The 19,581-nt window shown below is 42.1% G+C and overlaps 1 protein-coding gene across 9 annotated transcripts in view; it reads left to right on the forward strand.

Annotated features, from left to right (window-relative positions):
- Positions 1–19,581, forward strand: part of RABGAP1 (RAB GTPase activating protein 1) — a 155,068-nt gene that overhangs the window by 121,826 nt on the left and 13,661 nt on the right. For all 9 annotated transcript variants that reach the window (XM_082695490.1, XM_082695489.1, XM_082695487.1 and 6 more), the window contains 6 exons: positions 2,308–2,433; positions 3,066–3,209; positions 4,971–5,012; positions 5,249–5,377; positions 17,101–17,193; positions 17,610–17,720. In XM_082695490.1, coding sequence (XP_082551616.1) covers positions 2,308–2,433; positions 3,066–3,209; positions 4,971–5,012; positions 5,249–5,377; positions 17,101–17,193; positions 17,610–17,720 — 645 coding nt within the window. The remainder of the gene's footprint in view (positions 1–2,307; positions 2,434–3,065; positions 3,210–4,970; positions 5,013–5,248; positions 5,378–17,100; positions 17,194–17,609; positions 17,721–19,581) is intronic.

A 19,581-nucleotide genomic window follows, 5' to 3' on the forward strand; every position in this document is an offset into this window, starting at 1 on the left:
GTGAAGCAGTGCATTTGGTGTCCTTTTTCTTTACTTTTTTAATCTCAACTACCTCCTTCCCTTGCTTTTCTTGTGATTTATGCCATTGACAGTCTTGAAAAACTCAAGCGAATTATCTTGTGAAATACTCCACATTCTTGATTTGTCTGATCATTTCGTCATGATTAAAATCGAAATGCTTGGCAAAAACAGCACACAAGTGATGTTAGCGGAGAGTGTGTGGGCACTTCCATCTTTAGCATAATAGATGCTAAAGATCAGGAGTCCATAAAATAGACTTGGTCTCAGTCTTTGTGGATACAGAGCTAGTGAAGCTGACTGGCTATGAGCAGAAAGTCCCAGAAGCATGTCATTATTACCTCAGTGGTGACATGAAGGTATAGTAAAAAGTTTTATGCAAGATTACAGCAAAGGAGCCTTATTTATATCACAGGCTTCTCCAGGGAGGTAACCTTTAAGGTGAATGCTGAAAAATGAGAAGGGGTATCCATACTCTTTGTGCTTGTTGATATCATTTAATTTTTTAAAGCTAACATTGTTGTGAAAATAAGAAAACTATTTTAAAAGCAAGAGTGGAGAGTAGAGCACTCCCAACAAGAGGAATAGTACAACCTATAGAAGCACTGAAATGGGGAAGACTTGGCCTGTGGAAGGGACTGGAAGCTGGGCAGTGTGACTGGAGCATTATCTGTGATGGGGGATGGGGTGGGAGCTGGAGAGGCCAGCCCAAGGACTTTGGATTTTGTTTCCCCAAATAAGGGGAAGCTTTTGAAGAGTTTTAAGCCATCTTGTGTAGGTTGTAATAGAAGTAAAACCAAAACCGATCTTCCTTCTGTGAGAACCTAGCTTTTTGATACTAGTAAGCATGTAAAAATATGATAAAGCTATAAAAGGGTCAAGTTTTTTCCCAGCCTTATTGATATATAATTGACAAAAATGTGTGTGTGTGTGTGTGTTTGGTGTACAATTTGATGAGTTGATAAGCTATACATGGTAAAATGATTGCCACAGTGAAGCTAATTAACATCCATCAAGAGCTCAAGTTTAAAAATTTTGTTGTTTTTAATAAGAGTTGAAATCTCGGAGTCTCTCAAGCTCGTGTGGTTTGTCTTTGTTCTCAACTTCAGTCCAAGAACATTTGTCCCCATTTAAGTATCACAACCCCTTTAAAATGGGTTTCCCAAACAAATCCATGGTGTCTTGGTTTGCAGTCCGTGCTGCTTATCATTGTGTTAGGATAAATGCTTGTTTCAGAGGAAAAGCAGATGTGCTACCTGACATCAGAAATGCCACTCTGGGACAGACCAAGGGTCCCTAGTATGCAGAAGAAATTAGAAATTGCCTTCCATGATAGAGACCTCTGAGATCTGGTCCTTTGCTCCAAATGCCCTTACTTGGCCAGTAATAATTTGCTGTGCTTTTCTCATTTATTACTTAATCTGATTTGTTCTTTGGCTCCGCTTTATTCTCAGTGATGTCTGTGTTCAGCCCACCTCATCCCCTGGTTCCACAGAAGCCCGCCCACCTTCTTGACATTTTGAAGGCTTGCTACAGTCATACCAAGCCTTAAATAACATTTCCAGTACTTTTTTTTTCTATTTTGTAAACTAGACATTTGCCAGGATCTCAGGGAAATATTTTTCCCACAAAGCTATGGAAGATGTAGGTATTATTTTATAAATCGGTAACATCTGTAAATAGAAGTGAAGTGGGGGGTGTTGTAGTATTTTAAGTATTACCATAAACCCATAGTACTTTGAACATTACTGTTAAACTCTAGAATATTTAAGGTTCTCCTTTCAGTGGCTATGTTTGTAACAACGAGGAAGAAAAAAAAATAGCAGCTAAGGAAGTAAAATGATTTAATAGAATTGTCATGGTTTGAGAAAAATGAAACCTATACTTGAGTGTCAGCCTATTGCTACTCAGTTCAGATCTGCCCTTACAAAGCCTATTCTTGGCTCCCTGAGGCAGACTCAGGCTTTCTTGTTCTTGATCCACCGATCTTTCTACCTAATTCATAGGTAATTGTGAGTGTGAATTCTGCCTAATTCATACTTACTGTATACTACTGTATGGGAAGCTTCTCTAGGATAGGAACACTATGTGAAACAGACTAGTCATCGTTAATATCTCTTGGTTGAGTGAATGAATGTCATAAAACACAACTACCTGAGTTACTACATATCACTGAAATTTCCTAGTATGTAGATAGAAGTGGAAGGATGAACTTATCACTCTGGCAAAACTTCTGGGTGTGTTTGTGACCCTCATCTCTACCCCCACCCCATTCCCTATCTGTTGCAGATGCCTGAAGAACAGGCATTCAGTGTGCTGGTCAAGATCATGTTTGACTACGGTCTCAGGGAACTTTTCAAGCAAAACTTTGAAGATTTACATTGCAAATTTTACCAGCTGGAGCGCCTCATGCAGGTAAAAAGGGAAACCAGCTTGCATTTGCCACTAAGAGCACGAGACATGAGACTCGAGACTCTATGGAGAACCAGGTTGATGAGTGGATGCCAAGGAGCAGTGGTGATTGCGTTGGCCATCCAGGGTTAAGGGGGGTTAAGGACCAGTTAGATGTTTTTCATTTCTCACTGTGATGATGATGCCAAGATTAATAAGGTGTGAGCCTGATGGGTGTGAGCGAGGTTTTCAGTACTCATAAACACTCAAAAAATCAGATGACTTTGTAGGGACCTTTGACATGGCAAACTAAGTCAAGAAGTACCTGCCAAGGCTCTGAAGCTGACTGGTTAGGAATATCATAATAAAAGTGAAACAGACTTTCCCAAACATTTCATAACTTGGAAAGAAAAACTGTCATTCCAAAACTGTCACCGTCTTGGGGATTCCTCTTTTGAGCTAGTTTGTGGGCTGGAAAAGGGAGCCAAATGTCAGTTTAATATTCAATAATAAGTGTTCTTCTGAGCACACTGGAGGTTTGTAGGAAAGCACAAATATGTGACTATTTTGGCCTATTCCTGGCAGATTTATGAGCCTCCCAAGTGGGAGTTGAACAGCTGTGTCTATGCCCAAAACTAATTAGTTTGCTATTTTAGGAATACATCCCTGACCTGTACAACCACTTCCTGGATATAAGCCTTGAAGCGCACATGTATGCCTCCCAGTGGTTTCTTACGCTTTTCACAGCAAAATTCCCTCTCTACATGGTCTTCCATATCATTGACCTGCTTTTATGTGAGGTATGTATCAGAGGCCACAGCACTTTGGCTTTTGTTTTCAGTATCGTCCTGTGTCACCTCCATAAAAATAGAATTTTTTCTTAGTTAATTTTATTTTTGTGCTCAAAAATCCAGACTTAAGTAACTCTTCCTTGGGCTAAAGCTAATGATCACGTTTTGTTAAAGGTATTCTCTGCTAAACAACAGACAAACAGCCCACTATGACACATTTGTATTACTATTAGGTTTGGCTGTATTTATTGAAGAAACCCAAAATAACAGTGACTAAATAAAGTAGAGGTTCTCATGTGAAAGAAGCCAGAAGGTTGGCAGTAAGCTTCCTTCCCTAAAGGGTCCGGGGACAGGGTAGGATGTGTTTCCTCTTTAAAAGAGACTTCCTAGAGGTTCCACCCAAATTTTCACTTACCTCTTGTTGGCTGGAACTTAGGTACCTGACCGTATCTAGCTGCAAAAGAGAGCTTTTTAAAAGCTGAGTAGGAATTTGCTAAACCTGGAGGTTCTATTAACTAAAACAAAAAAAGATACAGAATACATAACAGTCTTTGCCACAGCATTTTTTGGGGTATATGTGTTTAAGAAAAAAATAATTTCATTTGTAAGTGATGTATCCATTACCTCTATTAAATACTCACCTTTACCAGTGAGATTTTTTAAAAAATAATAATTTCAAAACTAATAACTGCATATTAGAGAAACTGGAAAACACAAGCAAAAGGATTTCAAAATACTTTAATCCCACTTACTCTCTAGAAAGTAACTCAACATTTTGGAGTATATTCTTTCAGCCATTTTTTTGTGTTTATGTACATGTGTTATTTCTATACAGAATAACTTTTTTCATATGGAGTATTATGTAATAATGTATATTATGGTTCTCTAAGTATATATTTTAAACATATATACTTGAGCACTTGAACACTTACAGACACACATCTGTACCATCCTTCTTTATGTTTAATTATCCCATTTTCAAGGTTTACAAAAATCCATTAAAGCATTTTTTTTACCAAGCTAAAAACACTGTCAGAAACACTGATTATTTTTATCAGTTGCAAATTATCTCATTCTTTGGGTATACCATAGTTTATGTAAAATTTTTAAGTTTTACAGTTTCTCAGCATTATAAACAACCATTTGTTTTAAGTAGTTACCATGGGCCTGGTCATGCTAAGTAATTTAAATGAACTTTTCAACTAATTAGCTCCAGAAACCCTTGGAGGAGAGTATAAGTTACAGAAACCGAGGTCCAGGAACTTAAAGAATTTAGCAGGTCTTCATGCCTCCACTTATCTTTCCTTTGCCCTAGCACTCCTAGAATGGTTAGCTGAAGAAAGGCAGATTTGAGGGAGCCCTGAGCAGGTTCTGTTCTGGGGTGAAGGGCTCACAGGCAGAGGGACTGCTGCTATATTTGGAATGGGGTAGCACAAGATAAGGGGAGAGGCCACCTGCAGTTATATCCTGAAAGATCACAATTTTTTGTCTCAGATGCTTTGGTTGGGAAGCACAGAATACTTTGGAAAAGCGTTCTTTCTTGTTGATTGTGAGAATAGGACTAAAAAAGTTCAGAAGAATGGGAGACTTATTCTATTTTAAGCTGTTTTTCAGTAGCAGACCTATAATTATTATTTTCCAAGATATCCCATTTCTTTACTTAGTTAAGTTTTTATACTTTCTTTAGAATTGTGGGGCATTCTGGGGACAGACAGCTGACTGGTCCAGATATAATCAATGAAAATCTTCTTTTTGTGTTTTCTCTTTTAGGGAATAAGTGTTATTTTTAATGTCGCCCTTGGATTATTAAAGGTACACATTTATTTGTAAATTGAGTGACATCCCCTGTCCAGCACTCGAAGTATCTTGGTCTTGATCTCCTTCTAAGCAGCCACCGTGCGGTAGCCGTGGCCCTGACAGTGACTCAAGGCACTGGCTAAGAAGTATCTCCTGGGGATTGTAAAGGTGCTGGTGTTTTAAAATGCTTGTGTATCTTCAGAGCGAAGAACTTTTCCCATACATGGTTGTGTTTTCTTTCTTTCTTCAAGACTTCTAAGGATGACTTGCTGTTGACAGACTTTGAAGGTGCCTTGAAATTCTTCAGGGTTCAGCTTCCTAAGAGGTACCGCTCAGAAGAAAATGCAAAAAAACTAATGGAATTAGCTTGCAGCATGAAGGTAAAATAATATTTGCATTGATTTAGATTCTTTAGTTTGTGTCTTACCATTCCTGATCAAACTATGAACATTTATATGATGATGTTTGTATTGTATAATTTTTTTCCAAATATTTTCTCACATATTATATATACTCTGTGCATTAAATCTCATTCACATCCCAGCCTTTGGACTTCAGGGAAGGTATTCTTCTCATTTTGAAGACTCAGGAAACAAAGAGGCTGGAGCTCCTAGCATCATACAGCTAAGCAGTGGCAGGACTCCGGTTTCATGATTTTCCCTCTGTTGTTCTTTATAACTTCACATATTTATGGTTTTGGTCAGAAATTCCCTAAAATGAAACTAATAATGATGGAAACTCAATTTTATCACTTTCAGTGACATTTATGATTTGCATAAAATTTTTTAAGGTTAAAAAAAAGGTAGCATCTCCTTGTATTCATGTTGTAATGTGAGTGGGAGAAACTTCCTTATATACTAACCAGAGCACAGACTTGGAATCAGGGAGATCTGAATTCAAAGTGATGTTACCTATTTAAGGCAAAATTTCCTCGTATGTAAATAATAGTGGGCTTCCGGTTCTGTTTATATGTCTAAGCTAACTTAGGCTGCCCTTCTTTAAACACTTGGAGGTATCAAATACCTGGATGAACTTGAAAGAAAAAAGAGAAATCCCAGGTGCCTAAATCACAGTAGCTCAAAGCTAGTGTGTGTGAAGTGGTAAAATAGCATCCCAGGGGAATATGGAGGGTTTTAATGCTCATGAAGACATATAATATGATTTGGGGCCTTTGGGAAGCAGCTGAACCTGGAAACTCTGGGTAACAGACCCTGGAATGCCTGCCCTCTTTGTGAAAAGGGAAAGGAAGTACTAAAACTACCTACCTGTTAAGCCTGAGAAACAATAGAAATCCTAATATAAATTGAATCAAGGATTTGAAAAAGAAATAGAGACTCTAGTTAGTGAAATAATTAAGTTATTGTTCAACTGAAAATGTTACATAGTTCACAAGTACTCTGGGAAAGATTTAATGATATTTTCCCGTGTGCCAGGTACTGTGGTTAAGTGCCGTCATGTGTGAAGATTAACTACGCTGTGTACAGTGCTTATCATGTTGTCTAGTAATTAGTAAGGGTTCAAGAAGTGATGGCTCTTATTATGGTTATTGCCTCTCTGGTTCTCTTTTTCTTTTTTTGTAAAGATTTTATTTATTTTAGGTAGAGAACACAAGCAGGGGAAGCAGCAGAGGGAGGCGGGAGAAGCAGGCTCCCTACCAAGCAAGGAGTCCAGCATGGAACTCAGTCCCAGGATCCTGGGATCATGACATGGGACATGAGCCCAAAGCAGATGCTTAACCGATTGAGCAACCCGTGCGCCCACTGGTTTTCCAAGCAGATATCAAATACACACGTTTTAGAAGCATTTTCACAGATGGTGGTTTGTGCACAGAGCACAGAACCAGGTGAACTCTGAGGTTCTCTGAGTCGCTCTTCCCACTTCAGCCTGATTCATACAAGAGAGGTCCTCTTAGTTGCTGATGATTTCCTCCCTTCCAAAACCTCCTTTCCCAGTGTCCTATCTTAAGTTCCTGGAACTTGGTTTCTCAGGCCCAAACCCTTGCTTATTATCAATGCCTTTTTCTCTCTCACACCACATCTTCATCCTCCATCCCAGCCTTGTTTTCACAGTACACCCTGAATCTGATCACTTTTGCCCCTTCTTTCTAACACCCTAGTGTAACCATCACAGCCACTTGTCTTCTGGAATGTTCCAGTGGACTCCATATCTTTCTGTCTCCACAGTGGTTTTTTCTTTTTCTTTTAAGAGTTTTTTCACTTGAGAGAGAGAGCAGGGGGGAGGAACAAGCAGAGAGAGAGAAGCAGACTCCCCACTGAGCACAGAGCCCAGTGATGATGCTGGGCTTGATCCCAGGACCCTGAGATCATGACTTGAGCCGAAACCAAGAGTCGGATGCTCAGCAGACTGAGCCACCCAGGCACCGCAGTGGTGTTTTTTAATCCCATCTCTCCCTTACTTAAAACTCTGATGACTTCTTATCTCAGAATGAAACTCAAAAGTTTTTGCCTTGGCCTACAAGGTGCTATACCCTCTGACCTCTGACCGTCTCTCTGATTTCACCTCCTCCTCCTTTTCCCTCTTACAACTTCCACTTCAGACAACCTGGCCTTCTTGCTGTTCTCCCACATGCTGAGCATGTTCACTCCTCAGGCCTCTTGCACAGGCTGGTCTCTCTGCCCATCATCATCTTGATGTCGACAGGGTGTCACCGTCACCTCGTTGAGTCTTATGCTCAGATATCATGCCATCAGAGAGGCCTTCTCTAATTACCATGTCTAAAGTAGCAGCTCCCTCAACACTTTACACCCTGATCTCTTTACCTTGCCTAATTTTCCTCATATCCCTTATTCTTACTTAACATTATTTAATATGTTCATTTGATTATTGTCTGCCTGCCAGATCCCCAGCACAAGAACAGGATTTGGCATATAAAAATTGTTGAATGAGTGAATTAAATGATACACTGCTGAGTTTCTACCAAGTATTGTCTTATGAAGAAGAGTTGGAGAGTTAAAAGGGCTTTGGGGAAGGCTTACAGTAGCTTCCAGCTGAAGGTTTTACTTTCTGGGTTTTCAGTAGCTTGAAACACTTTAACAATATGTGGATCCTTTATCTCCATAGTGCAGATTGGAGGTGTCTAATATCTTTTTTTTTTTCTTTGCCTGTGCTTTCATGGAGTTAAGGTAGGCAAAGCTGCACAGCACACACATTTAGTGCTTAGATACATAATTCCTTCTGGCCCTGGAGAACACTGCCTGGCAGGCATACACTTTGGATGATTCCCCCTACTTGCACATGGTTTTGGGTGGGAAAGATCAAATTTTTCTTAAAATTGACTCATGGCATGGAAAGCCTGTGCATTGAACCAGGACATAAGAGTGAAATTGTTCTGCTAAAAGGTGGGATGTAGTCTAGTTAGTGATGGTTACTTGTACTCGGGTAGGTTTATTAATGCCAAAAATTATTAAGAGAAATATAGGCAGTAGTTAAGCCAATTATTGGCAAAGAATCTCAGTCCCAGTGATAATTTGCCGACTCAGAAATAAGGAAACTCATCGGCAGGCTTAATCCTGAGCCCTGCATTATGTGGACTGCGTCAGTGGGCGCGCCTCCGTCAGCAGGAAAACGATATATGATCATCTGTGGGTTTGGAGCCCCCTCTAGACATGGAAAAGGGGATGCTTGCTTTGTTGTGAATAGTTTGGAAACTGGCTTTTAAACCTTCTTGAGAAAGGAAACATTGGCTTTGTAACTCACTGAAATCCCATTCCATTATTTTTTAATTTCTTAAATATTGTGGCTTGGTTTTTCTCAGTTGTACTTCCTGACTAGGGTGGGAATTAGGAATACTTTGCCTCACATGCCAGTTGAGGAAACAGTTACCTGCTTTTATTGTTGTTGTGTTTTAACAGTTTTGATGTTGTAATTTCCAGTATTTGTGTAATTTTTATGGGTATCTCATTTCTTCCCTTCAGTGCTCTGTGAGGTATGCAGGGCAAGTCATGTGAGGCAGCTGAGGCTTATAGAAGCCAAGTGACTTACCCTGGAACTAGCTGGGTGGGGACGCGAGACCTAGTGGAACTCAGGCCAGGCCTTCTGACTCCACGTTCCCAAAGCTTTCCATGCCATTGTGTGGCCTCTTACTGCAGAATTGCAGCAGGAATTAGGTTTGGTGTGGCAATATCTGAAATGGCCACCAGATGGGTGTGTTGCTCAAAAAGGTCTGTATTCCTCTCTCTGCCTGTGTGTCTTCCTTTTCTCTAAAATCTTTTTCTGTGTCAATCTTTACTTGCCTCTTTCTTCATTTCTTTCTCTTCAGTCCTTTTTACTTCTCCCCTTCTCGTTCTTGCTCCTCACTTTTATTATGCAACTGAGATATTTTACTTACTTTATAAAAGAGTCTTAGATCCTCCGCTCTTAATCTCAAGTTTAAAAGCATACATCAGAATTCATTGAGCCATCCATAGAGTTCCTCCCATTATGGGTCGTTATCTTGAGATCAGAAGATTGTTTCCACTTCTGATAGAAGATTTAAAAGGAATTTCACTTTTTTTTTTCAAGATTTTATTTTTAAGTAATCTACAGCCGTTGTGGGGCTCAAGCCCAAGCATGGGATCAAAAGTCCCATGCTCCATCAAATGAATCAGCCAGGCACCCCAGGAATTTCTCTTTATAAATAGATTGTTCCAGGAGATCATGAATGGTCCTGAGAGCTCCCTTTTATACTCATAACTGGGCCACGCATCATGTTTAGAGGGAGAAAATGCGGAAAAAATTAATTTGTAGGTCTTAAATTTTTTTGATTCAAGAAATAAGGGAGTAACTGTTTTTTTAAGATGTTTGAGAGCAAGTCCAATATGTAAGGTTTAGGTTAGTTCAGAAGAAGTAAGAGCCATAACAGAGATGGCCAATGGGTTTCTTAGAGCAAACCTGAATGAAAACTTGGATCCTTTCACTCTGGAATCCTGTCTAAGGTGAAATGGATCTTCTGAACCATTGATTGCTTCATTGGGATGTGTTATTTCAAACTTAAAGTGAATGTGCAAGACTTCAGACTATTTGTAGAAAAAGATATTACAGAAACCAAATAGCAGTGTCTCCAAATTAATGTAAGCCTAACCATTTGCTATTTAGAGAAACAGAAAACCCTGGCATTTGGGAATATTTGCTTTTGGGGGATATTTTTCTTCAGGAGCTGAAAGAAGTATTAGTCTGAACTTCATCCTCTGCTCTGATCATTTGTATATTAGTGTGTGTGAGTATCTTAAACCCTGTGATTGCCATGGCTTCATCAGTGTTGTTTTCTTAATGTGTTCACATAATCTTGCATAATGTTTGCACATAGTGACTTAATCCTTACAGTGATCATATGCGTGTACTGAAGCTTAGAGAATTGAAGAAAACTCTTAAAAAGTGTAATGTTAGTAAATGATGGGGCTGGGGTTAGATCCCGGGAATTTCAGACTAAAGTCAGTGCTTACCCTCAGTGTACCGTTCTGTAAAGGAGGGATTGATGAATGGGAGAGGGGCCCTTTGTATTTTTGGTGATGCTTGTCTTGTAGTGGCAGGTAAGTGCAGTCTCTGTCAGTTTAACTCAGTTGTAGCTAAGTTCAGTTTTCCATAGGACTAGACCAGGCTGCAGTTTTACTTCTGTACTTATTTTCTACCTTTTAGATTGAATTTCATGAGGAAACTTCTGAGTGAAAGCTCTTTTTTTCTGCATGAACTCTAAATTTTGCTGGTTGTCATAGGGTAGCAGTGCCCACTGCTGCCTTAATTTATTTTAGTAAGCTGTTCTCTCTTGGTTCTTATCTGTGTTTGGATTCTCTGCTACTTATTCGCTACTTGCATTTTAGAAAAATACTCTGATGGGAGAATCAGAATGCCTAATTCTATTTAGTGATCTTTGTGGGAGTTCGAGCCTGAACTGTTCAAACAAATTAAATAAAAGGGCTCAGAAATTAAATAGGATGTTGATTTGTTTCAAGTGGTTACGAGTGCAGGCCTTGGAGTCCCACGGACCTTGGCTCTCACCCTGGCTCTGCCTCTGCCATGTGACCTGAGGTAGGTTAAGGCCACAGGGCTAGAGAAAGAGAATCCAGGTGGTACCTGTACAATGACTGTTGTAAAAAGTACCTGTTGATGACCTTTGTCTTTGTCCTCATCCATGCTCATTTGTTCTGACCTCCTCTACCCAGATACCGACTTTCCTTAAGTCCGTTCACAGCAACAAACATTTGTAGATTTTCTTACGTGCCAAGAACTGTGCTCAATGTTGAACATATTACAGAGATAGATGAGAAACAAGAATCACCCCAGACTTGTGTTCTTCTGCAGCTCTTGTCAGCTAATGGACTGGGTCCTTGGCTTTCGACATGTCACTTTACCTATCTAGGTCTCGAGTCCCCATCAGTAAAATGAGGTGATCGCAGACAGTTGTTTTGGGGATTAAGTAAAATAGGTGTAGAGGTATCTTACTATCTTGAAAGTCCTATGTAAGTCTCAGGATTTTTAAATCAGTAACTAAAAAGTGAAGTCCCTGTTACAAACAGTCTGAAAAAGGAAGATGGACCTATGTCTGAGGTCTTTATTTAGCAACAAGGATTTTGGGTTCAAGATCTCACTATACCAGACATCTCCATATCCACCCGCCCCCCCTGCACAGTAAACTTCACCCCTGCCACGCAGAGCTACTAATAACATTCAGCCTTCCGCTTTTCCTGGACTACCTGTGACTCCAGCCCAGAGGGGATTCCCACCTTTGCGATGGTTTCTTAAGCCAGAGTTGGAAATCAGCTCCCATTTCCTATCCACAACCTATTTCCTGCTCTCCTGTGTCAAATTGACTTGTTTAAATGGCTCATTGCTTGTAGCACATGTTCAGAGGGTAACTCTGTCTCTGAGTCAGGACAAGAATGTAGGTATTATTAATAGTAACACTTAATAACCACCCTTTTCATTAAAAAGACCTCATGTGCTAGGCACTCTTCTGAGCTCTTGATGTGTTTTTATCATGCAGTCCTCCTAACAGCAGTCCTCAGAAGGACTGTTGGAATTCTGTCAGATGAGGAACCTGAAGCTGAGGTAAGGCAGCTCACCCTCAGGGACAGAGTGGGTCAGTGGCAGAACCAGGGCTCAGGCCTGGGTCCGTCCATCTGCATACCCAAGCTCTCCACGACAGACTGTACCATTCCCTCCCGCCCATGTCAGTGGCCGCTCCCTCATGTTCTCTGCCAGGTCAGTACCAGCTCTCCTGGTGATGTTTTAAGAGAGCCTTATCTAATTCCTATAACAGATAAATGACCAGTGAGCGAAAGAGAAGTGTTTGGGATAAAATACATATTTCTACCAAGATACCAAACTGGCATGGTCCAAGCCTCCACCTTCTCTCTGATTCAGGGTTCCTTAACCTGAGACTGTGGGTGGCCTCAGGGAGCTCATGAGTCCTCTCAGATGGTATGCAGAATGCTTTATTGCTGGTGTAGGGTTGTGGCAGAGTTGACTCCTATGCTCTTTAGGGTTTTTTAAAGATTTTATTTATTTGAAACAGAGCGCATGAGAGCATACAGGGGCACGAGGCAGGGGGAGGAGCAGAGGCAGAGGGAGAAACAGACTCCTCACTGCAGCAGGAAGCCCGATGCAGGGCTTGATCCCAGGACCCTAGGATCATGACCTGATCTGAAGGAAGACGCTTGACCAAGTGAGCCACCCAGGTGCCCTGGCTTCTATGCTTTTTTACAGGGACAGTGGTTTTTTGTTTTTTTTTAAGATTTTATCTATTTATTTATTAGAGAGAGAGAGACCACAAGTAGGCAGAGAGGCAGGCAGAGAGATGGGGAAACAGGCTCCCCGTGAGCAGAGAGCCCAACGCAGGGCTCAGTCCCAGGACCCTGAGATCATGACCTGAGCCAAAGGCAGAGGCTAAACCCACTGAGCCACCCATGTGCCCCGGGACAGTGCTTTTTATGGGAACCATGGCTTTTAGGAGACTTTTAAAATAGTACTGTCTCTAACAGTGTTAAGAAACAATGTACTAATTACAGTGGGACATAAAATGAGTTTTACCTAAATTACAAACATAGCCTTATCCCAGGGAATTATATTAGAGTTTTTTCCCACTGAAAGTACATTTAAACAGAACAAATTTCAAAACAACGCGTCTTTGAGGGCAAAAATACCTCTGTGTGTGAGGCTGTGGCTTTCACAGCCTTCTGATAGGCTTTCACAGCCTTTCACCTAATGGTAGGTAAGATTCAGAGCTTCAGGACTGCGCCTGTAGCTTCCCTTCTTCCTGAATTCAATTAACATGTTATTGATATAAGTAAGAGACAGATAAAATGAACCGTAGACTTTTAAGAGTGGGGACTTTGTCTGTTCATTGAGTGTTTCCATGCTTGCAGTCTCTTCGAGGCATTAGGAATTTTATAGTAAATGAAAGTTCCTACCTTTGTGGAGCTTGCATATCGTGTTCTGTATAAATCTTTGTATCACTAATGCCTCACAAGGAACACTGCTCAACTGTTAGGTAAACAAATGTCCTGCTGCATCCTTATTAGGTTAAAAGGAAGGCCATTGGCTTTGATTTGTTTGGCATCTGATTATCGAGCCCCAGTTATGTTCCAGGCATTGAGCTAGATCATGGAGATGTGGGGTAAGCAAAACAGATGGGGCGTGTTTCCCAGTGGGAAGACAGACAAATCAAGTAAGGACATAAAGAAATAATTGTGAACTTGGACAGGTGCCATAAAGGAATTGACTTGATGTTATGAGAATATGTAGCGAAGACCTAGCCTGGAAGGGGGAAGAAGTGCCAGGGAGGGGTTCAGTAAAGCAGTGCTGGAGCTAGTCTCTGAGAGATGATTAGGAGGGAACCAGGTACGGGGTTGTCCAGGCAGGGGACCAGGCTTGCGCTCTGTGTTCACTGTGGTTGCCATTTCTGTTCAGAAGAAAGGTCGATGCAAAGAAGAGGAGGGGGTCCTTTCTCATTAATTTAACAAGCATTTGTGGGCACCTCTCTTTGTGCATGGGCAGGGGACGACAATGAGACAGTTCTGGCCTGGGGAGGGCACTGATAATGGGACAGGCAGGCTGACAGGGACTGGTCTCTCTGGGCTGCAGCCTAGTAAGGAGGCTGGAATTGTGGCTTTTGTAGCTGGTACCTATCAGTTCCCCATTTAGGTATCAGGCATCTGCCTTTTCATGAGGTCCATTCCTCAGGGGAAGCCTGAACTACTTGGTTGTGGCATACAGCCACCCATGCTCCAAAAGTCAGGATCAGGTGTGAACCCACTATAAGCAGCGTTGGTTGTATTTATCTTTGGTCTGTGGTGGGGGTGGGGGATAAGGTGGTGAAGAGAGGGGGAGACCAGCAATAAGTGAGGATGAGAAATGGGAGAGCAAGCCAGAGCTGGTGGAGTCAGACCTCGGGACCAGTGAGGAAGATGGTGAGCTCTGTTTGTATCTGAGGGCTGGCCCCTGAGGACTGACTCAGAAGCACAGGTAGGGGCCACTGCCTGGAGAAATGAGCAAGAAGGTACCTTAGGGAATATGTAGCGAAGACCTAGCCTGGAAGGGGGAAGAAGTGCCCCTTACCAGGATTATTTTAAAATTATTAATAATTATTTTTAAACAGTATTTATTTTATATTTTATTTTTATTTAATTCAGAGAGAAAGTGAATGGGCAACAGAGAATGTGAGCAGGGGAAGGGGCGGAGGGAGAGGCAGGCTCCCCACTGAGCAGGGAGCCTGATGCAGGGCTTGATTTCAAGATCCAGGCAGGTCTGAAGGCAGATGGTTTGACCGACTGGGCCATCCAGGAGCCCCTATTTTGTTCACTTAATTATAAAAATAAATAATGCTCAAGGCAGAAAATTTGGAAAATGTGGGAAGTACATAAAGAAATGCCTGTATTCTATCATGAAAACGTCAGAACCAAATGTGGTAGCATGTGTAAAGAGTCTTGCGTCTCTCAGGTACCCAGTGTACAATAATACTGTTACAGTGTTGAGGTAGAGTCAGCCCTTTGGCTCTGAGAATGAGGCATTTATCTTAAGGGATAAGAAAATGTAGAAGAAATTACTTTATAATCAGCCTTTTATAATGTATGTTCATTGGGGGGAAAATAGCTCTTCCCATCATGAGAATGAGAAGGTGAAGATTCATGAGAATGTTTTGTAGGATTTGGTGTCAACTCTTTTTTTTTTTTTTTTTTTTTTAAATCAAGTACCAGGGCGCCTCCTAACCTCTGTGCTCCCTGATCAGTTACCCATACTGAGCGCAGGGAAGTGTTTGCTGCCCGCAGACCTCATTTTTGTCTGTTCCTCTACTATTGATCTGTTAGGATTGTTTATAAATTTACTGATCACATCAATGTTTTATTTAGGTGCTTCCCTTGTGAATCACTTACGTACACAAACATTTACCCCAGCATTGTCCTTAAACCACAGAAGATCTGGTTTTAAAGATGTCACTTTCTTGTTGCCTCACCCCAAGTGTTTAATGGGCATCTCTCTAAAGACGGTAGCCAGGGCGTAGTGTTATGTTCTTGGCTGCATGCCCACAGGCAGTAACCAGACTCCAGGAATAAGCTCTGATTGAGGCATACCTGTAAACATCGGACAAGGGCAGTGTCCAGAGAGTCAGCGGGAGGGAGACAGCAGGCAGCTGCAGTGAGGTGGAAAGGGAATCATGGAACAAGAGACTGGAGATGCTGTACACCTGGGGCTGGCCCATTCCCATTTTGAGGTCTCCGTTTCTTTGCCTGTAAAATAAGGAAGTTAGACGAGCCCAGTTCTGAGATTCCTAATGACCCGGAACTGTAAGTCAGATTTGTGAGCCAGAAGTACTGTGCTGATTATACTAAAGCCTCGGGAAGCAGTGAGTGTTCGCTTTCTAATCAGTTGTTATGCTGCACATACTGGTTTTAGCACTTCTCTATTTTGTATGTTTCCAATTATTTAAAAGTATAATTTAAAAGATACCAAAGGGAGTGAGTTAGTGGTTTAAAGGAAGGAATCAAAAGAGTAGGAGTTGCATCTTAAAGGGATGCCCTTGTTTATGTTCAAATTGAAGGAAAAAACAGGCTAGCCTGTAAGGTCAGGGGCAGGGGACTGCTAAGGTAGAAGGAGAGATGAGAGAATAAAGAGAGAGATGATTTTTTTGGAGGGAAGAAGAGTCATTTGGTCATGTTAAAGAAGGAAAGGCAGGAATTTTGAAGTCTAGTTGGGGAGAGTTGGGACCCACTGGATGGAGTGAACAAGAAAACGCTAGTGACCTTCAAGAGAGTCTTCCTATTGGGCAGTCAGAGAAAAAGCTTGATTTAGAGAGACTGAAGAGAGCCCATGAAGCACTGGAAGTGAAACGTATATGCCTGTGGTTTGCTGTGGCTGGTAAGAAGCAGCTTGAGAGCAAGAGGACAGTAGTCTGCTGGGCAGAAGAGCAGCTAAGTGGAGTGGTTGGTAGAATGCTCTTGTGTTTTTGTTTTTGGGTTTTTTTTTTTTTTTTAAGATTTTATTTGTGTATTTGACAGAGATTACAAGTAGAGAGATAGGCAGGAGAGGAAGGGAAACAGGCTCCCTGCTGAGCAGAGAGCCTGATTCGGGCTCCCAGGACCCTGGGATCATGACCTGAGCCGAAGGCAGAGGCTTTAACCCACTGAGCCACCCAGGTGCCCCTAGAATGGTGTTTTTAAGGGCAGAGAGAATTGTGTCTATTAGATAGCTGCACAGAAGGAGGTAGTGGAGAGGGAAAGTGATAGGTGTAGGGTAGTGAGGTGAGTACAGCTTGGACTTTGCATGGAGTTTAGCTGCCTGGGCTCCACTCCCAGATCTTCCCGTCTTAACTGAGTGACCTTGGTCAAATTACATAACCTCCTTAAATCTCTATTAAGTTGCCTATAAAGTGAGGATGATAAACTGTATCTTGTCGAGGTATCCTGAGGTCACAGACGGAAAGCACTTGCAGCAGTGCTGGTGTGGGCACAATAAAATGGCAGAGGAGGCGGGTGGTGATCAGGGACCACAGGACTCAGGGCGGAGGTTGTGGGGTTACACCACTCCCGCAGTGACTGAAGATGCCCAGGTCAGCACAGGCCCTGAGACACTTTCTGATGCTTTTTAATTTGTGTCATGGTTTATCCTACAGATTAGTCAGAAGAAGTTGAAAAAATACGAAAAAGAGTATCACACCATGAGGGAACAGCAGGCCCAACAAGAAGACCCTATCGAGCGATTTGAGGTTCGTTTGCTTTTGTCCTGGGTCGGTGTGAAGAGCTTTTAGCCTTTCATTTCCTATAATCATGCATGTAACTGGGTTTGCTGAGTTCTTTTAAAAATTCAGATCCATTGTTTGTAGGTTCAAGTTTCAGTTTGAATTTGCAAGTAAGAAAGTAAGATCTGTTGGGCTTTAAACCAGCTGCCTGGGTTGTTACAGTACAGTGGCTGTTCGTCACGGTTAATCAGAAGTAGCTGCTTGGCAAGGTCACTGGGGCCAGTTAAGTATTTCTGGTCAGAGAAAGAAAAGAAGAAATTGTTGCTTGCTAGCACATTAGGACCAGCCACTCCTTCTTTCACTTCCATGAGGGTTAGCCATGAGAAATTATCATCTCCATCTGATTTTTACATGTCTGTAACTGGTTTCTTTCTACCCTTCAGCGGGAGAACCGGCGTCTACAAGAAGCTAACATGAGGTTGGAACAGGAAAATGATGACTTAGCCCATGAGCTGGTGACCAGCAAGATTGCTCTGCGGAAGGACCTGGATAACGTGAGTCTGACAGGGCCAAAGGGATGGATTATTTTGAAACTCTCAGCTTCTCCCTTTATCACATACGGTCCTTGAGTCACAATATCTGTTGTCCTAGTGTGTCACCTGTAAAGTGTCCCTCTTGCAGAATCATTTGTTCATGTCACTGTTGCTTTCCTCCTTTTCCTTCAGGGGTTTTCTGGTCAGCCCTCCTTCCCACACACTCTTCTCTTGTCCTACAGGCCGTCCCCGAACTCCTTTCCCAGCACTGTTTGATGACAGGCCTTTTGACTAATTCTTATGCTCCCACAGTTGGCGGTAGCATTTAATCATTATCCTTTACTTATCTTTCCTAAGAGATTTTGTTATCCTGCGTGGTAGGTGCCTGTGGAATAAGCACAGGAAGCTCGGGGCCTGAGCAGCTTGCGATGTCACCGGTAATCTCAGCTGGCAGCTGTTCTTTCTTTGCTCCTCCTAATCTTAAAAAGTTCAAGATGATGGCTTTCGTGGCAGGGTATTTGTCCATTTTCTATGCTAGCAGCCTTCCTTTGAAAACGTGTGGTCTTTCATTCATCGTTTAGGTCAGAATTTGGCAAACTTCCGCCTTGAAGGGATGGATAGTAAATATTTTAGGCTTTGTGGGCCAGATGGTCTCTGTGGCAACATCAAACACTGCCATTGGCACAGAAGTAGCCGTAGACAATAAGTAAAGGAATGAGTGTGGCTGTGTTCCAATAAAACTTTATTTACAAGAATAGGTAGAAGCTGGACTTGGCACATGGACTGTAGTTTGCCAACATCTGACTCATATATTTCCCTGTCAGACTCCTAAGACTACTGTTCTGCTCATTGGTTTCCTAAGGTTCTAGATAGAGGCTCAGGCTGTTAAGGGCTTATAGGGGACTTGCGGGATGTATTGAACCCCATAAGATCTGTGAACTTCACAAGGCCCTTGGCATCCACCAAATGTTTAGGAAAATACCGTGTTCTGTATTTCTTTGAAAGTCTGTGCTTTCATTAGGTTCTCAAAGTGTTCACACGTTAGATGAAAAGAGAGCAAGATGGCAGTATCTACCAGTGTCTGTTTTCTTTAGAAATAGAGTTGTGAAGGGGCACCTATTTGGGCCCTTGGTTTGGGCTTTTGCCTTCGGCTTGGGTCATTATCTCAGGGTCTTGGGATCGAGCCCTGCATTGGGCTCTCTGCTCAGCGGGAAGCCTGCTTCCCTCTCTGTCTCTCTGCCTTCTTCTCTGCCTACTTGTGATCTCTCTGTCAAATAAAAAAATAAAATCTTAAAAAAAAAAGAAAAGAAAAAGAGTTTTGAGTAGAATTTTTTTTTATATTTATTTGAAAAAAGAATATTTATTTGAGAGAGAGAGAGTGGGGAGCAGGGAGAGGGTGGGGGAGGCAGAGGAAGAAGGAAGGAGAGCCGGACACCGGGCTCAGTCGTACAACCCTGAGATCACAACCTGAGCCAAAACCAAGAGTTGGACGCTTAACCAACCTCACCACCCAGGCGCCCTGAATAGACCCGTATTCTAATACCAGCTACTGTCCTTTCAAGTAGAGCAAAGGTGGGAAGGGGGAATATTAGCTGTGTCCCCGGGCACAGGGAGAACACCATGACTTGGTGAATGTGAGAAGCACCACCAAACATAGCCAGCCTCGGGCCGCGCTGATTCTTCTGCTTGTCAGCTGTGCCTCGCTGCGTGTGACTGAGAAGGAGGCTTTTTCCGCTTTGGAAGGGAGGCAGTTTCCAGGTCATTAGCCCTCAGTAACCAGAACCAGGAACTCTCACTGTTTATTAGTTCACCACAGTCTGGCCCTCAGGTTCGAGTCCCTGCCTTCTGGTGCAGAGCCCTGGCATGCCCTCTGTTCTTGGTA

Source organism: Mustela nivalis (genome assembly GCF_964662115.1).
Source record: "Mustela nivalis genome assembly, chromosome: 13".
NCBI lineage: Eukaryota > Metazoa > Chordata > Mammalia > Carnivora > Mustelidae > Mustela > Mustela nivalis.